A 19,460-nucleotide genomic window follows, 5' to 3' on the forward strand; every position below is an offset into this window, starting at 1 on the left:
CCAGGACTACTGCATGTTTTTGTGAGGGCATTTACCTTAGAAGACACGGGGAGAACATGCACCCAACTCCACACAGAAAGGCCCTATCGCCAACCCCACCTAGGGTGTGGGCACTGATGATGTGGAGGGAGGAACACGCCCCCAGTGCCCACAGCTTCCCCCGGCGGGAATCGAACCCAGGATCTTCTAGCTGTGAGGTGAAGCGCTAACCACTGCGCCACCGTGCCCAAGCTAAAATGTAAGGGCTGTATTTTAATTGTCTTAAGTACCAGCTCTTATGCCTTAACTTAAAGGTGTGTCCATACTGTCTCCAACCACCAAACTTTTCTTCTGAGAGTTCCGACCTTCCGACGTGCAGCTTTCCGAACTCTAATTCAGGGTAATGCTTTTCAGAAGATGTGAGTGACTACATTTTGTAGTTGAACCAGACCTTTCTGGCGAAAAGTTTGGTGGTCGGAGACAGTATGAACAGGCCTTTAATTTAAGGCATAAGAGCTGGTACTTAAGACAATCAAAATACAGCCCTAAGTATATATAGGGTATCTGCACATTTCTAAAGTGATTTCTTAAGGACTTTTTAATACCTCTAAACATTGGCCAAACTCTCAAATATTAGAGACAGAAATTGTGAAAATACACAACGCCTCGCCTTGTGAGGCATTGTGAGCATGCATGTAGATCTGTTATTTTCACAATAGAACTGTGTTATACAAAATGTAATGCCTCAACTTCTAGTTCTCGCCAGGGTGGGGGGGGGGGGGGGGGGTGGATTGTTAAAATATGATTATTTTGGGGGCTGCGGCCTGAAAAGGTTGAGCACCACTGACCTACTGTACTGTGCCACCCAAATGTGACACGAGACACGAGTCATCGCCTCCTCCTCCTCCTCCTCCCCGCAGACACAGTGACTCATGTGCAGGAAGAAGAGGCATAGCGATGATGTCAAGACAAGAGCCATCTGCCCTGGAGTGTGAAACTCTCACTTGTGTTAGAGAGAGTCACACTGGGACGCTCAAGTGTGTGTGCGTGTGTGTGCGTGCGTGCGTGCGTGTGCGTGTGTGTGTGGTGTACTTGTACGTCTACTCATACGTCTACCACCACAGGCTGTGTTGTTGTTGCATTCCTCTGTTTATCTATCTCATTACTACTGCTGCCCGTTAAATAGCCCAGAATAGCCGTATAGTTTGAAACGATTTCTCCTCCCTCTGCGGCCCCCAAAACTCCTGCAATTCCGTTTCGACTAGACTTTTAGTCCGTTTCGCGCGACACAAACCACACACACACACACACACACACACACACACACACACACACACACACACACACACACACACACACACACACACACACACACACACACACACACACACACACACACACACACACACACACGTCCTCTCAATCCCCCCGGTGATGCTGTGAGATTGGCCCCTGCTACTACTCTCTCTCTCTCCGGTGGGGAGCTGCCTCCTAAATTACCCAGTCCAGCTCGTTATCGCCTTAATTGGGCTAATTTAATCGTTTTCCCGCCAGTTCTTAATCTCTGACAGAAAGTGCCCGCTGTGAGAGAGGTAGGGGCGTCACTAGGGTGGGGGGGGGGAGTGGGACTGAGTTACTAGGGCCCAATTATTTGATATACTTTATAGCTATTGAAAAATAGCAAGATATTGCGAGCTGGTAGATCTGCTATTTTTTGAAAAGTCGTGAAAATGTGTGCAAATCTTTGAATGTATGTATTTTTTTAAGCGAACATTTGTAACTCAAATTTTGCTCCTGGTGGGTCGCTGGAACTAAATATTTTGAGATGGGGGTCCGTGGCCAAATACATATCATTTTGGGCGTCCTTTACATGAAAAAGTTTGAGCACCACTGACATAGAAACATATTTCTTTTCAAAAAACCTTGCATAAACTTTCACGATTTTTCAAAAAATAGCAGATTTACAAAACTCGGTGCCGCGCTGCGAGCTTGTACATCTGCTATTTTTCAATAGCTAAAGCACAAAATAACGCGTAATAATGCGTTCCCAGTCTAAATGGGTTAAACCCCCGCCCTTTGTGAAGAACATTCATGGGGGGCCCGCAGTGAATCCTTGTACCCAGGGCCCAGAATGTGGTGTGACATCCCTGGCGGTGAGAGAGGCCATCTTGGCTCCTCGGCGACGCGACCAGTGCCAGCCAGTCGCCTAACCGACAGGGAGCCCAGAGCAGAGCGCCACGCTCCAATCAAACCCGCAGACACACGCCGCCATTAAAACACTTAATAAACCCTATATACTTCATTGACCAGGGTCCCCCCAGGGCTTTACACAATAGTTGCCCCCCTCCTTTCTTCCCTCAACAGCAAATCTCTTTCCTGAAAAGAGACGACTATAAGCTTGTAGATCAGCTATTTTCAGTGGTGTAAAAAGTAACTAAGTACATTTACTTAAGTACTGTGCTTAAGTAGATTTTGAGGTGTTTGTACTTTACTTGAGTATTTCCAATTTCCTTTATTTTTTTTTACCCCACTACATCTTGGATCTAAATATTGTACTTTTACTCCACTACAATTATTTGAAAACTTTGGTTACTAGTTACTTTGCAGATATAAATTATAATATTATAAAACATACACAAACCACTTTAGCCCTATTTTATACCTTGGATATTTGAAAACAGCCGATCTACAAGCTCACAACGCGTCGTGATGCGACGCATTGTGAGCTTGTATATCTGCTATTTTTCAATAGCTAAAGTATAAAATAATAAAGGCCCCCTCCACCTCCTTGGGCCCTAGTAACTCAGTCCCACTTCCCCCTCCCTTGTGACGCCCCTGGCTAGGGCTTGTGTGGTTAACCACCATTAGCCACAGAACACGCCACCAGCCACCCACTAAACAGCCAATCAGGAAGCACAGCCAACAGCATGGCCTGCCTGCCTGGCTGCCTCTACTGGAGCGCAGTCGCACCGCGATTCAACCCGATTAGCCGCAGCGTCGAGCGCAGACACACTGGCCAGCAGCTAGAGCACCATTAAGCACCATTAACTGCAATAACCCAGAGGACACTGTAGGAATGACATCACCCCCCCCCACGCTACAGTATCCTGCTCGTGTCATTATTCTATAAATATAAACATGTGTGCAACTATGTCTGCCATGAGGTTGTTCCACCCCACGAAGTACTGTAAACGAAACAACAACACGTGTGTGTGTGTGTGTGTGTGTGTGTGTGTGTGTGTGTGCGTGCGTGCGTGCGTGCGTGCGTGCGTGCGTGCGTGCGTGCGTGCGTGCGTGCGTGCGTGTGTGTGTGTGCGTGTGCGTGTATGTGTGTGTGTGTACTGTACCGGTATGTATGGAGCATATTTAATCACTTAAGCCGTATGTATACTTTGCGTTACGATTAAAAAGCTTGTAGAGACACTATTTTAGAAGATTGTAAAATATTTAAAAATGTCATGAATGTTTGTGAAACCGCTTTTCGATGGATTCTTTTGGAGCTTTTCTGCCTTTATTTCGGTAGTACACTGCATGGGGAATCAAACCTGGGACTCGTTATCGTGCTGCGTCAAAGTCTATAATGTGGTACGCCCTTTAACCGCTCTGCCATCCAGGGACGTGCAGAGAATGTTAGAGAGTGAACATATCGAAAATAGCCAACCTCCAAGCTCACAACGCGTCGCGCTGCGACGCGTTGTGAGCTTGGAGGTCGGCTATTTTTGGTGCTTGATGCCACACTGAACTAAGCATGATCAAGTAATTACTGGAGACGTGGCGTAAGGTCTTTCAGTCTGAGTGTATCAAAAAAGCAACTGGGTTAAGGCAGCGGAAGCTTGTGATTGGCTGCGCAGAGGTGACGAAAGTCAGGGGGAACGGAGATACACCTAAACCTAACCTTAATCTTAACCCTAACCTCAGTAAAACTAACGCTGGTGAATGCTAACCTGGTGAAATGCTAACCTGCTGACGCTGGTGAATGTTAACCTGGTAAATGTTAAACTGGTCGGACCAACGGTGCTTAACCCAGTTGTTTTTTTGATACATTCGGACTGAAAGACCTGCAAAAAACACTCTCCCGTGGCGTAACGGCATGGATTTCTACACAGAGAGGGCGATTCTTTCAACATAAGATGCCGCACTCCAGGGGCGTCAATTGGGTATGGCAGGGGTATGCAGCTGCCATACCCTGGGTCCAGAGGGGAAAACAAAAGTTACTTAAATATAAATCCATGTCTCTTTGTCTATCCGTTCTAGTTATTATGTTGTTAAATTACAGTAAAATAACTACAAATGCCAAATTTGACAAAATGGTCACTTTAACAAGTTATTGTGGCACGTTTACTAACATGCCAAGTTTAGCTGCACTTGAACAACCATTCCAGGCTGCCATATCCAGCCCAAGAAACCTTAGAAACGGGGGGGAAATAGAATGTACTTCTTAAAATAAATGTATCATGCCTGTTGCTAAGGTATGGCAACATGTCTTGCACGCGCGCCTTCGTCCAGTCATGTTGCCATACCTTAGCTTTTTCTGAACTGACGCCACTGCCGCACTCAGGTTTCATTCATGTGTCCCAAGAAGTCAGGAGAGGCCGTTCGGGCAGTGAGAGTGAGTTGCACAGTGATCTTAGCTTTCGTCGACTCCATCCTCCCCCACACACACACACACATAAAACACAGATGTCTCACCCCAAACAAACACGTTCTCCCTCACCTCTAACCCTTCCACCCTATACCGCCCCCCCCGGGCCTCGGGGATGAGGCCCCCCTTTAATGCCTCACCTGAATAAGCAGCGCGGCGTGCTCGGGGGCCCCGTAGCGCAGGTCGTGCCCGTTGATGGCCAGCACGCGGTCCCCGACGCACAGCTGCCCGTCGCGCGCCGCCAGCCCCCCCTCCAGAAGGTGGAAGATGTAGACGCCGTGCTCCTCGGGCCGCCGCACCAGCTTGATGCCCAGCTGCTCGTCGGGCACGCTCTTGTTGAGCACCACGTGCACGCTGTTGTCTCCCCCGCCGCCCGCCATGCCGCCACCGCCGCCGTGGCCCGGGTAGCCGCCGCCGCCGCCCGCGGCGTCGTGGGCGTGGCCGTGCCCGCCGTAGGGGTGCGAGCGGTAGCGGTGGCGCTGCTCGCGCAGCACGGTGAGGCGCAGCAGCTGGCAGGGCTGCTTCAGCGTGGCCAGGGCGAAGCAGTGCGGCACGTTGCTGATGTCGATGCCGTTCACCTGGGGGGGCACGCAAAGAAAGCAAAGAGTTGAGGTACAAATGTTGGCTTTAAAAGACTTTCAAGATTTTGTCAAAAAATAGCAGATCTACAACCATTTTCACGTTTTTTCAAAAATAGCAGATCTACAACCATTTTCACGTTTTTTCAAAAATAGCAGATCTACAAGCTCGCAGAGCGTCACTTGGTGCCGCGCTGTGAGCTTGTAGATCTGCTATTATAACAGTTAAAGCATAAAATAGTGGTGGTTACAACGCAACATGGTCATTCACCACAGACTTATTGTGGTGCTCGTAAACGTGTGATTGTCGCCCGTCTCAAAATATTCTGTTCCAGGGACCCCCCCAGAAGCAAAGATTTGAGTTACAAATGTTGTCTTTAAAAGATTTGCTGTGCCGTGCTGTGAGTATATCTGCTGTGAGTATATCTGCTATATATATATATATATATATATTTTTTTTTGGGAGGTGGTAAACCGCTCCATAGAGTGGCTGTGCGTGTGTCTGTAGCCTTTTTCCTCAGCGTGTGTAGTGTAGCATAGCCTGTACATCCTAGACTCAAATCCTAGTCTAAAGACGTTATGCAAGCACGACCACCGCTCACTTCACATTGGGTGTGATTTTTATTTTTGAGACCATCACATCTTGTTTGTGTCTGTATGGGTTACGCTTGTCTTGGGAAACCAAATCCCTTTTATGCCCATATATGGAGATCCCTGTGTTGCCAGGGGAACCAAATCCCTTTATGCCCATATGGAGATCCCTATGTGGAGCTGACTACCATCACCTGGATCTCCATATATGTAAATGTTCATATATGGGTATTCCCCAGAATCCCTTTTATGCCCATAAATGGAGATCCCTGATGTCATCAATATTAATATGGTACGATATCACTGGCCAAGCCCTTATGTGTCTTACTAGTAGTTAAAGCATACAATAGTGGTTAAAGTGGTTACAGCGCAACATGGTCATTCACCACGGCACAGTGTGATTGTCGATATGCACGTTTGCCTGTGTTCAGTTACCAGTAAGACGCCCTTTAGGGTGAGGTCACGCTGAAACATCAGAGCTTCTTAATACGGCACAGTTAAGAAGCAGGAGTTAAACTATTAATCTGGCTGGTCGAGTCATCATTGTGATGTCAGAACAGATCAGCTGTATCCATATCTGGAGTCTGTGAGGTCAGATGTAGAGGTATTGGCCAGCTCCATATATGGAGATGACTTGGCCATATATGGAGCGTGATATGCGGCATGACGGACGGACGGAAGGACATGATCTGCAAGTTTTCATACTAAATGTGACCTACGGTCGCAATTATTGTATTACATAAGTATCTTAATATGTCATTAAATGTCATCTATTGCTAGGAGCAAGAGGAGAAGACACAGCCATGACACTTTGGGTGGCAGAACTGGCACCGGAAGTTCGGTGAATAACATTAGCGTCTATGAGCTTCGGCTGGGACAGCTCATGAACAAAACATTATTCTGAACGATAGAGACCTTTGTTGTATAATCGCTCCAGGAATATAAAAGAAGACATATCACAGGTATTTTTACAATCACTTGCTTTTCGATGTGCACAGTACATAATGTTATTGAGGCACCTAAACAGCGGCAAGTATAGTTTCTATCTCTGAGCTATCGCGAGATTTGGATTCCAGACAGGGAATGGTGGAGTCTCGCGATACTATCTAGTTCAGAAACGTAAATTGTGCTCTTTAGATGCCTCTATAATGTTATACAGTGTACTCGCCGAAAAGCAACACAGCACAAAACAATGTGTGACATGTTTTCTTTTATATTCCTGAGCTGAGTGTTTTATAAAGGTCTCTATCGTTCAGAATTATTTTTTGTTCATGAGCTGCCCCAGCCGGCGCTCATATACTCCAATGTTATTCACCGAACCTCCGGTGCCAGTTTTGCCACCGAGAGTGTCATGGCGGATGGCCATGGAGCCTAAAATTACGTCTGTGTCCTTTCCTTCTTTGATCTTCCTTGATCTACTGTAGGTAGCTAGACCTGAAATGGTTTGAGACGCGCTCTCAAATGCAACCAGCCTCAACCTTCTAGGATGCATAAATAAGAAGTTGTGCATGAATAATCAAGCGAGCTAGAAAAGCTCTATATACTGTAGGCCTACATTTGAGATATTATTACTATTAATGTAATAATCAATGCGTTCATAAATAATGTATCTTCTTGACCTTGACCACCAATTTGCATTATGTATGATAGAATACATAATAGCTCAGTATTGAAGTATGCTGGATGCAGACAGATCATTACAATAGTTCCACAATCACTTCTCGGCTCAATTAATAAATGTTATTTTAGTGTAGACCATCGTTTTCCATTGCAAATGGAACAAACAATGACATACACCAGGGGTCTTCAACAGGGGGTCCGGGACCCCTAGGGGGTCCTCAGAGTTACTACAGGGGGGTCCATCAAATCTTTGTGTGATAGAAACTTTTTTCTCCTTTTTTATATTAACCACTTGAACCCTAACGTCCGTATTCTGAGAACTTTGGCCAAAAATAGCAGATCTACAAGCTCACAACGCCCCCCTCAAAAGTAGACCAGTGACAGCTCATGCTGCTACTGTACATGGCATGCATGACGTCATGAAACAGACGAACCGCTGCCAGCCAAAAAAAACAAACATGAACAGTCATCCAAGTGAAACTCGTGAAGAGTGTGTCATGAGATGATAATCTACTGTATGGAAATAGGAGCATTTATTCAGCGAATCTCTTGCGTACAATACCGGCATTGTTCTTTACCGTATTGTGTCGTGTTACTAAAGATTCCATCCGTGTCGTGTTACTAAAGATCCATTTGATCAAAGGAGATGCACAATAGAGCAGTGGTTCCCAAACTTTTTGGCTCGTGAAACCAAAACAGAAATTAGACGTTTGGCCAAGACCCAAACTAGTGAAAATTGAAAAGAGCAGATCTACAAGCTCACAACGCGGCGTGAAGCTTGTAGATCGGCTATTTTCACAACCTTTTAAACATGTATTTTCTAATTTATGGAATTTCATCGATTCTAATTAAATGTGTTCATGAATTACTGAAAAAAAAAAACAAAAAAAACATTGAATTTGTTTTTTAATTCATGGACAGTTTATCTTTTTTTGGGAATGTTTTTTTTTTCATTTTTTTTTTATGTTTTGAAATAATAATTAAAAACTAAATGGAAACAAAAATTTCAGGGACCCACAAAAATGTGTCTGCGAGTCTGCGACCCACAAATGGGCCCCGACCCAGTGCTTGGCAGTGGTGAAAGTGAGCCGGAACGGCCGGAACCCCCGTTCCGTTAAAACATTCGGGGCCGGAACGGCGTTCCGTTAAGAAGAGGAGAAGCCAGCTGTCAAAATCCCATGTTAAATAGCCAGCCACAAACGCACGTCCAGGAAGAAAACAATAGCCTATACTAAAGTCAGATTAACATACAGTACACAAGTGTTACTAGGTATATTTTCTGATAAAGTGCTTCTAAATTATTCCCGTGGGTTTGTGTAGGTCAGTGTGATCCAGTCTGTTTGCGTTTCAGTGTTTGTTTGACACGGAGCGAGTGGGTGGGACGTTCGCGAACGAATCGAGTCTTTTGAACGGCTCTTTGACATGAACGATAGGATTCGGTTCACAGTAGGGAGCCGTTCCTTTCTAATGAACAGTGGTGGGAAAATTACTCAATTTCTTTAGAAATATCAATACTGCAATCAAGTAGCAGTTTGGAATGTTAATGTACTTGAGTAGTAGAAGTATCAAAATGTAGGCCTACGTCTTTTGAACGGCTCTTTGAAAGGAACGGATCCCAGAGATCCGGCTCACTTCAAAGAGCCATAAATCCCATCTCTAGGAGGACTCGTGTCTGTGCCTGCATGCGGCAATAAATGCAGAATAGACCAAAATGATTCAATTCTGCATCTGGAAATGGGAGATGTAGTGGAGTAGAATTAAAAGTATTGGAAATACTCCAGTAAAGTAGGCTAGGCTATACTTAAAACCTGTACTTAAATACAGTACTTTAGTAAATGTAGGTCTACTTAGTTACTTTAGATAACTGGTTATAATAATATTAATAATAATATAATAAATATAATAATAACATATATATGCTTACCCTTCTGTATGGAACAATGAACAATATGAAGAGGCTTATTATAGAAGGGCAGCAGGTGGGCCTCCCAAAATGCAGTTTTCTATGCATTTCAGGGGTTTTGGGGGATTAGAGCCTCCCAAATTTTTTTCGGCCGCGCACCGCGCGGCCAATTTATGACAGTTCCGGCAAGAATTTCAAACCTCTTTCACCACTGGTGCTTGGGAACCAGTGCCATAAGTCTGTACCTTCTCTATTCAACATGTCCGCACGCATTCTGAGCTTATAGGCTATATCATTTTCTCAGAATGCTCACCCTCAGAATAGGTGACGCTATAGGGTTCAGGTGGTCTTGTAAACCAGTGTTTCTCAACCTTTTTTTCTGCATGGGCACACTTTTCATGTCCCAAGAATCCATGGGCACACCAACATAATACGGGAGTGTAAATATCGTCACTGCCGGGAAGAAACCTTGTATCTCCAAGTTTCAAATGTGTACGTTTCTTCGCAAAGCAAAGCCCTGCTTCATCATACAAGGCTGTCACACAACAGTAGTGAAAACAGCCGATCTACAAGCACACAACGCCTCGCACCGCGAGGCGTTGTGTGCTTGTAGATCGGCTGTTTTCACTAGTTTAAATCATTTTTAAAATGATAAATACAATACTGGCTTTCAAGCAGTTTCAAGGGGCACTCTTGACCCTTCTCAGGTGCACACCAAAGGTCCCCAGGCACAGTGGTTGAGAAACACTGTTGTAAACTAACTCCACCCTCAGCCAAACCAAACCTTGCCAGACTGAACTGCATACTCCAGTGCTGGAGTATGCTGTTTAAGCTGTTTAAGTCCAACTTCAGAAATTGTCTACCCCCCCCCCCCCCTCAGGAAGGAGATCTCTGGTCGCCAAACAAGGAACGGAGACGACCTGGACACCCTAACATGCAAAACTGAGAGATACAAGAAATCACCAATCCCATATATGTGCAGACTTCTAAATGATAGTGGATTCTAGATTTGTGTTTTTAGGTTGTTGGACTTTTAGATAGGCAAATGCATTTTTATATTTTGCATTTTTATATTTGAAATTTTGTATTGTAATCAGCAAAATAATTCAGTGTTTTTTATGGCACCTGTCTTTTTTAAACATCTGAGATCATGCTGAAAGCTGAATAAACATAAACATAAACAAAAACCTGGTCCCCACCTTAAGGATCATGTCTCCGGGCAGGAGGCGTCCATCGCGGGCGATCACCCCCTCCCGGTAGATGTCCTGGATGAGGATGCGTACCAGGGGGGTCTCGTTGCCCCCCACGATGCTGATGGCCAGGGGCTCGGCGGGCTCGGCCCGCGTGATCTTGATGCTGGTGACCTCGCCGTCGGGGATGAGGTGGTGCAGCTGAGGCAGCGACAGCACTGGGGGGAGCACAACATGGAGAGGAGTGTTACGCAAAGGACCCCCAAACCGCTCCCATGCCAAGGACCCCCCAAACAATCCACTCACACTCATCTAAAGCAGTGGTTCTCAACCCAGGAGGGGGGGGGGACAATTTATGGACTTTTTAATATCTCTAAAATGACACATTGGCAGAAATTGTGAAAATAGCCGATCTACATGCTCACAACGCCTCATGTACTGTAGATCAGCTATTTTCACAACAGAACCCTGTTATACAAAATGTAATGCCTCAACTCTCGTCAGGGTAAAATATGATGATTTTGGGGGTCGCGGCCTGAAAATGTAACTATCAGGCTAACAACACATTTCTCCAAGTGTTAAACAGACAGGGTTCCCAAACATTTTTACCAATGAATTTCCAAAACTTTTCCAGAATATCTAACCCAATTTCCAGGCCTATATAACAATTATTCAGTGCAATAACGAGTCTCTTGCTCCTATGTGCAATGCCCAAAGACAGGCAGTGTAGCAAAAATAAAGCATAGAATGGTATTATGGTATAATTCCATTACAAATTTCGTGCCAAATTCTTTTCTACACCGCCTATCCTAGGGCATAGTGGATACTAGTTCAACCAATATATCATAACTAGCAGTTAACTTGCTTATGCTTCATCACTGACGATTCATGTGTTGCTCTGAATGGTTATAGTTGCACTGCACAGTTTGGTGTCACGTGACAAAGGAACAGATCTATAAGCTAACTACACGCTGCAGCACTTTGTGAGCTTGTAGATCTGTTCTTTTAGTCACATACATTAGGCAACAATCACGCAGGCCAGGGAAAAAAATACTCACGTTACATATTTTGTGTAATGTTATACATGTATACAATGTTTTGTTAACAAAATCAATAGCCAAAAACAAGGCATATCGAAACATTTTCCAGGACCTTGCAGGACCCTTATTCAATTCCCAAACTTTTCCTCTACTGAAAATAAACTTCAAAATATTTCTAGGAATTTCATGACCGCGGGAACCCTGCAAGGACCCCCAAACAATACACTCACACTCACCAAAAGGAGCAGATCCACTCGTCGATCTGCTACTTTTAGCTGTTATCGAAGTTGAACCCTGGGAAACTAACCGATCTGAACGTACGAGCCACCCGACAAGAGAGCTTGTAGCGAATGTGCTGCACTGCTGTGGGCTATTTTTTCTGCTAGCTTTGCTATTTCTTTCTTTAACAAAATGACATGACCAAAGCCAGGGATGCCAGGTTGGATTTCATTATTAGGCCATCATTTCATTTATCTATTCATTCATCATGCTCTCCTTTCCATTTTCTCCCTGGCAGGCCCTACACTTTGAAAAAAACACCATTCTGAAACACCACTAGAGGGGAAAAAACCACTCCAAAGCCAAGTAAAACAAAAGGCGAGATGCTTTGGGGTGGTTGGGGGCAGGGGCGTCAAAAGGGGGGGGGAGTGGGACTGAGTTGCTAGGGCCCAAGGTGGAGGGGCCCTAGTAACTTAGGCTATTGAAAAATAGCAGATATACAAGCTCGCAGCGCGGCACCGAGTGCCGCGCTGCGAGCTTGTAGATACTGGTATTTTTGAAAAGTTGTGAAAATGCGTGCAAATCTTTCAATATATGTATTGTTTAAGCGGACATTTGTAACTCAAATTTGGAACTAAATATTTTGAGATGGGGGTCCGTGGCCAAATACATATCATCCTGGGTGTCCTTGACATGAAAACGTTTGAGCACCACTGACATGGGAAACGTAGGTCTCTTGCACACATTTTCACAATATTTCAAAAATAGCAGATCTACAAGCTCGCACTGTGAGCTTGTATATCTGCTATTTTTCAATAGTTAACATTCATGGGGGGCCCCCCAGCAGTGAATCCTTGTACCCAGGGCCCAGAATTTGGTGTGACGCCCCTGGGTGTGGGGGGTGCAGCAGTGGGAAGGCTGAGGCAGTAGTTTAGCTCCGTAGAGGAACCAGCTGTTTCTGCTCCCCCCCAGGTTAGTAAAACAAGCGCCTCCAATGCGACGGACGGGGGGGGATTCACTTGGCTGACGGTCCTGCTTCATGTTTGTATCATTAGTCACGTATACACATCTGTAAATGAGCATGCTTGGTTGGGAAGAGCTGCAAAAAGTCCAACGTTTCCACAAGGTTACTTGAGTTGGAAGAGCAAGAACATGCCGTTATAGCAGGGTAGGCCTATACGTGCATTTTTTCGCACATTACGCACGAACACACACACGCGCACGCGCACACACACACATACACAGCTTAGCCGTAACACCAGCGAACACGTATTTACACATATTCCACACAAACTAGCTTACAAATCAACCAGTAAGACTCCCTAATCGGGAGATAAGCGACCGTCACGTCGCATACACAAACTTTAGAAGGCAGCCGTAGCCAATCAGGAGGGAATATGGGAAATGGGACAGATCCATGTTGATGACATGACTCTAGAGATACTGTGTACCGCTTTGCGTGATTTCAGGGGAAAATCTGTAGGAGCAGTGTCCAAAAATGTGTTTGAAAAGAATCGGCCTGATGGTGGCACTAAATGGGACAGATCCATGTTGATTACAGGACTCTAGACATACTGTGTACCACTTTGCGTGATTTTAGGGCAAAATCTGTAGGAGCAGTGTGTATGTGCAAGAATCTGCCTTATGGTGGCGCTAGAAGAGGGCCATGTGAGAAATGAGGGTGGAGGTTAGGTTGTGGTTTGGCAGCCAAGGAGTGTGTGTGCAAAGTTTGGCATGGATAGGGCCAACGGTGGCGGAGATATGAGTAGACAGACAGACTGACAGCCGGTGGAGGTTTTGATAGTAACTGCGACCTGGCGGTCACAACAACACTATCTAGTTTCTATGCAGGAGCAAACCAACTTTATCACCAGCCTTATCAAACCAGACTGGTTTCATGAACATGAGATTCTGCTGTGATTGCGAGTTTCTGCTATGAGCTAAGGTACTGTACAAGAGGGTGGGGTCACTAAATATTGTGACTCATACAGACATTAGTGTATTTCCGTGTTCCTCGTTGTTATCCTTGGGTTAATTGTGAAATGTTGTTTTGATGGGTTGTCACGGCACCAAATGCCACAGCTTAATTCCTGTATATATCGATATTATACTTGCGCAATAGAGGGATTCTAAACATAGAATGTCTTGTACTGTATGCTGTTTTATCGACAGACATAAAGGGATGTTACCTTTCTAATTGCGGCCTATGGCCTCATCCCACTGCATGCTGTAACGAACAATGGAGGAATTTGCATTTGAACATTTGCAGAAAAATAGCAGATACAAGCTCAAATGGCTTTGCATCGAAAGTTCGAAACGCAATGTGAGCTTGTAGATCAGCTATTTCTTTTTTTTTTGCTCTTTGCCAGACAGTAGGGTTTGCATTGTGCCCACATTCTAGCTGTCCCACAGCTCCGGGTTCAGTCTGTCTCTGCCTCTCATTGGGGAATTTTAAGGAGCCCGTTTCTACTACCGCGACGCGAGGCGGGACTGCTATGACGTCATCGCCGTTGCGGTCCAAACCGTTAAGCAAAACAGCCGTCGGCGGCGGGGTCCCACCCCTTTCCCTGATCTCTTGGGTTCCCATGGCGACGCGTCTACGCAGCAGGCGTTGTAGTACGCTACGTGGAAAGCTAGCCGCAGTAGAGACGCCTGCGACGGCGCCAGGTCGATCGATCGATGCGCCGATCATTTCCGGTTGCCGTTGTCATCTGCCGTTGCAGCACAAAGTGCAGGGGTTTTCAAAGTGGGTGACGGGGCACCCTGGGGTGCCGCAAGATCATTTGATAATATTTGAAATATATTATCAAATTTTGACTCTTGAAGAAATATTTAGTATCATTTTAAACTTGAAGTACAAAGTTATTTTCAGTAAGTTCTAACCAAAAATGGCTATTATCTCAACGTTTTCCTCGCAACATAATAAAAAAATAATATCGTCACTGTCAGGCAGAAACCTCTGTCGCACACAACTGGTGAAAACAGCCGATCTACAAGCACACCGTGTGCTTGCAGATCTGCTGTTTTCACTAGTTTAGTACATTTTATAGATGATAAATACAAAACGAGCGGTTTTGGACATACAAGGTTTCCACCCGACAACGACGATATGCTACAAATTTAAGGTGCTGGGAGTGAAAATTATAATGCAGGGGTGCCTCGGATTAAAAAAAATATTTATGGGGTGCCCTGAGACAAAAAAAGTTTGAGAACCCCTGGCCTAGTGTCTCTCTGTCGGTCTCGCTGTCTGTCTGTCTGTCTGTCTGTCTGTCTGTCTGTCTGTCTGTCTGTGTCTCTCTTTCTCTCTCCTCTCTCTCTCTCAGCTCCTCTCTCTCTCCTATAAAGTCAATATTTTCTCCTCACGGCAGCCCGTTTGCTCGGAGGGAGGAGGGTTGCGTTAACAGAGAAAAACCCCGCAGCAGCCCTTCTTTAATCATCCTTTCTTTACCTCCTCCTCCCCTCATCCCTTCTCTCTCATCCTCTCAACCAAATAGAGAGCGTTTGTCTTGTTCCCCTTTCCCTCTGTTTCTCAAAACGCCTGTCTTTTTTCATCATCCTCCTCCAGCTCCCCTCTCTCTACCCATCGGTCCTTCTCTCCTTCTATCTTTATCTCTCCGGAGGGCTGCCATCGTGAATATTTTATCCCATCCTCCTCCTCCTCGCAGATGGCCTACAGAGAATAGCACGATCGTTCGTCTAACGCCGCTCCGTTCTTCTTATGCAATCCCCACCACACACAGTTCCTCTGGGGCCGTCCGTCCGTGGCCGTTCTTATCGGCTTAAAGGCGGATTCCGCTCCGGGAGGTTTCTTCGGCCCACCGACTCCGTGCTGCTCCTTCCCAGAGGGCTCCGGGAAGGGATTTCCACGCTCCCTGGGAGCGTGCCGAAACCCCAGGGCGTTGAAAAATCCCCAGAGAATCAGCCTTATAAGCCAAAAGAACGAGTCCATCTTTCCCTCATAGCCAAGGTCAGATCAGCCACACAGCGGATACGCCCTCTCACGCTGTGTGGATGCAACCTGCGTGTCAACAGTAACATGTTGTCACTGTCGGGCAGAAACCTCGCATCTCCAAGTTTCAAAATAGTACGTTCTTTCGTGAATTAACAGCCCTGCCTCATCAGACAAGAGTGTCGCACAGAAGTAGTGAAAATAGCCGATCTACAAGCACACAACGCCTCGCGGTGTGTCTGTAGATCGGCTATTTTCACTATGTTAAACCATTCTTAAAGGAGCTAATAGTCAACTTTTTCTTGAAAAACGGACGCTAAAATAAAAAAAAGAATGTTTCAAAAATATTTTATAAAAAAAGATTAAGCTTGCAAAAATGACCACAAAAAAGCGTAAAATAATGATAAAATAATCATGTTGGCCATTGTCAGACCGACTTTGTTTATATCCCTTATCAACACATATAAAAGAATAGAAGAGGGTTATAAACAAAGTCAGTCTGACAATGGCCGAAATTATTATTTTATCATTATTTTACTCTTTTTGTGGTATTTTTTTAATAGAAACACACAAATGAAGCTTTATCTTTTTTATAAAAAAAAAAAAAAACATTATTTTTATTTTAGCGTCCGTTTTTCAAGAAAACGTTGACTATAGCTCCTTTAAAACAATGATAAACATGCACACAACGAACGGTTTTGGACATACAAGGTTTCGATCAAACCCTCTGCCTTGGCTATAATACCGCTCCATCAAGGCAGACCCTAGAGACCCCTCTGTCACCTTGCACGCGCAAACCACCCCTTCGACCCTGGGACGAGGCAGAGGAGGAGGACGAAAGGGAAGAAGGGGCTAGGAAATGAAGAGAGGGATGATGACGATCGTGGCAGCGAAGAGGAACGAGGGGGAGGTGGGGGGGTACAGATGAGAGGGGTGACCCCCCGCCCGCAGCCTGTTGGCGTCCGGACGGCCTCGGGGCAAACAGCTCTTCCCTTCTGATCATCTCTCTCCCCGCTCTGGCAAAGGGGAGCCCGCGTAGCGCCCGTTATGCAATCTGCAGCTCAATTATTAAAGGAACATATGCTACAGTTCCACTGTGGCCTCCCGGCCCTGTCATCTGCGTCCCACACACACACATACGCACGCACACACGCACACTCACATAATGCATGCGCGCACACACGTGCTATAGCACATGCCAGTTGTGCATGCCTGCACACATGTGCACACCAAACATTGATTTGAATGAATGCTTGTTGTGCTCTCTCTATCTCTCTCTCTCTCTTAAACAAACACATACACGCACTCACGCACACACACACGCGCGCGCACGCACACACAGCGAAACTCATTTATTCCTTTATCACTCTCTCAGTCTCTGCAGAGAATCAGAAAGTGCAAACACAGCTGCGGTGACATCACACCGAGAGACAACAGTCCAAGCCGCCAAGAACAACGTGCGCGCGTTTCATGCTGGCACATTACACACGCACGCACACGCGTGCACACACACAGCTCCAGCCTGAGAAAACAACAACAACAACAACAACAACAGCAGCACTCGTCCTTGGAGGCTGCCTACGCTCCAGGGGGAGAAGGAGGCGCCCATGCACCTCCACAGCAGATGTGTTGATACCAGTGGCGTCAACTCAGCAAAAAGCTAAGGTATGGCAACATAACTGGTGTCTTGCACGCGCGCCTTCTGTACGGCCAATTGTACCTTAAATAGCAACAGTCATACGATGAATTTATTTTTAGGCTTCCTACACACAGTAAAGTCATATAACCTCTCCTTGTTCTTTGGGAATGAGTGGGGGGAGGCGTCGTCCAATATTCATTCTCTATGGAAGTCACATGGTTTCATGCCTCTTCCAAGCCTCTTGGCTTAAATCAAGCTTGATTCAAACCAAGAGGCTTGGAAGAGGCATGGAACCATGTGACTTCCATAGAGAATGAATTGGACGACACCCTCCCCATCCCCTCATTCTCAAAGGACAAGGAGAGGGTATATCACTCTTTGGTGTGAATGCAGCCTAATGCCTCATTCACATACAGAAAAGCCAAGCTAATGGTTGGCTCGGTAATTCAATGTAATCTCTATGCAAACCAGCTTTTAAAATGTCCAAGCTGGAAAAAAAAGCTTGGACATTTTTTAAAGCTGGTTTGCATAGAGATTACATTGAATTACCAAGCCAACCAATAGCTTGGCTTCTCTCAGTGTGAATGCAGCATAAAGGCCCATTCCCACTGGGCCAGATAACAGATAAAAGAATCTCTTTCTCCAGATATGTTTCCATTCAAAGTGGATGGTAGACACAGATAAAAAAAATATCTGCCACAGATATGTTTTTATCTGTATCTACCATCCACTTTGAATGGAAAAATATCTGGAGATCTGGCCCAGTGGGAATGGGCCTTTAGAAGTACATTTTATTGTTTCCCCCCTGTAGCCAAGGTATGGCATCTGCCATACACTTGCCATATATACCCAATAATTGGTATGCCTCTGGTGGCCATATACCAACCTTCCGGTGGCACGCTGGCGTTCCTGGCATTGTCCCTCTCCTCGGTGGACTCGTTGCTCACGGCCGTGCCGCTCTTGGTCCTCCGCAGGACGCTGAAGGCCCGGTTCAGCCTCCTGAAGGAGCGGCTCCGCACGGACGCCCGTTCAAAGCTTCTGACTGCAAAGGAGGACAGAGAGAGACAGAGAGAGTAGGGAGAGGGAGAGAGAGAGCAGAGGCTACTTATACAACAAGGTTCTGCCTCAAACAAGCCCGGACATGTCCCAGTCTGCCTCCTCACATAGCCAATCAAACGTCTCCTCGACGTGCGTTTGCACGTTGACCAGAAACACATGTCCCTTAAGCCCTCAGGGACTATAGCCCTAGGTCTATGTTGGATTCATGTTAATGTGTATTTTCAGACATTTAACCACATAAGTCGTCGATATTTTGTAAACTTGACCTTTCAGTGTGTACTTGGTCTGCCCTTTTTTGACCACCAAACCTATTTGCAGAAAATAGCCGATCTGCTATTTTCGGCTAAAGTTCTCCTCAGAATAGGGATGCAAGGGTTAAAGTTTTAATTTAAAAGAATTATCCTACCACACAAGGATTTGGAGGACCCCCTGTAGTAACTCTGAGGACCCCCTGGGCTAAAGTACAAGGTAATTATTTTGAGGGGATATCACCTCCACTGAGGCTCGAAGGGAGGTGAGGCGATACCTAGAAGAGCACGTGAAAACACTGAAGACTACTGAGTACTGATTGGTCAGAGAGAACCGTCACTAGCATCAATGCGTAGTAGGGGTGTAACGATATGTTTTTATAGCGATTCGATACATATCACGATACATGGTTCATTCATGGCGATACGATACGATTCGATTCAATGATTTAAAATCGATATACCGGTAACTATTTAGGAAAGAAATTAAATCTGTGTGAAAGGTGTGGATAGTGTAGGTTTTTAGGGAAACATGTATTATTATGGATATAAATAAGTAAACACAGTGATTATCTGCCAAATACTGGACTTTGACAAACCTGCACCTTGACAAAAGACATGAACCCAGAGATTACACACATTTATCAATAGACCAGTGTAGCTACCGGTATATGGAAAGGAAAAGTAATTAAACCCCTCCTTTTAATTTTATGCAGGTAGGTAGTATAGATACAATCGATTCTTTGCACTGCTGATTCGATACAATACAAAATAAAACGATACAATACGATTTTATCTGTTTT

At 45.4% G+C, this 19,460-nt stretch overlaps 1 protein-coding gene across 1 annotated transcript in view; it reads right to left on the reverse strand.

Moving 5' to 3' along the window:
- Positions 1 to 19,460, reverse strand: part of lnx1 (ligand of numb-protein X 1) — a gene marked incomplete at its 5' end in the record, with an annotated part of 102,999 nt that overhangs the window by 23,982 nt on the left and 59,557 nt on the right. Inside the window, 3 exons of the mRNA XM_080723170.1 lie at positions 4,762 to 5,199; positions 10,513 to 10,721; positions 18,237 to 18,392. Of these exons, the coding sequence (XP_080579296.1) occupies positions 4,762 to 5,199; positions 10,513 to 10,721; positions 18,237 to 18,392 (803 nt within the window). The remainder of the gene's footprint in view (positions 1 to 4,761; positions 5,200 to 10,512; positions 10,722 to 18,236; positions 18,393 to 19,460) is intronic.

Source organism: Nannobrachium achirus (assembly GCF_963921795.1).
Source record: "Nannobrachium achirus genome assembly, chromosome: 1".
Lineage (NCBI taxonomy): Eukaryota > Metazoa > Chordata > Actinopteri > Myctophiformes > Myctophidae > Nannobrachium > Nannobrachium achirus.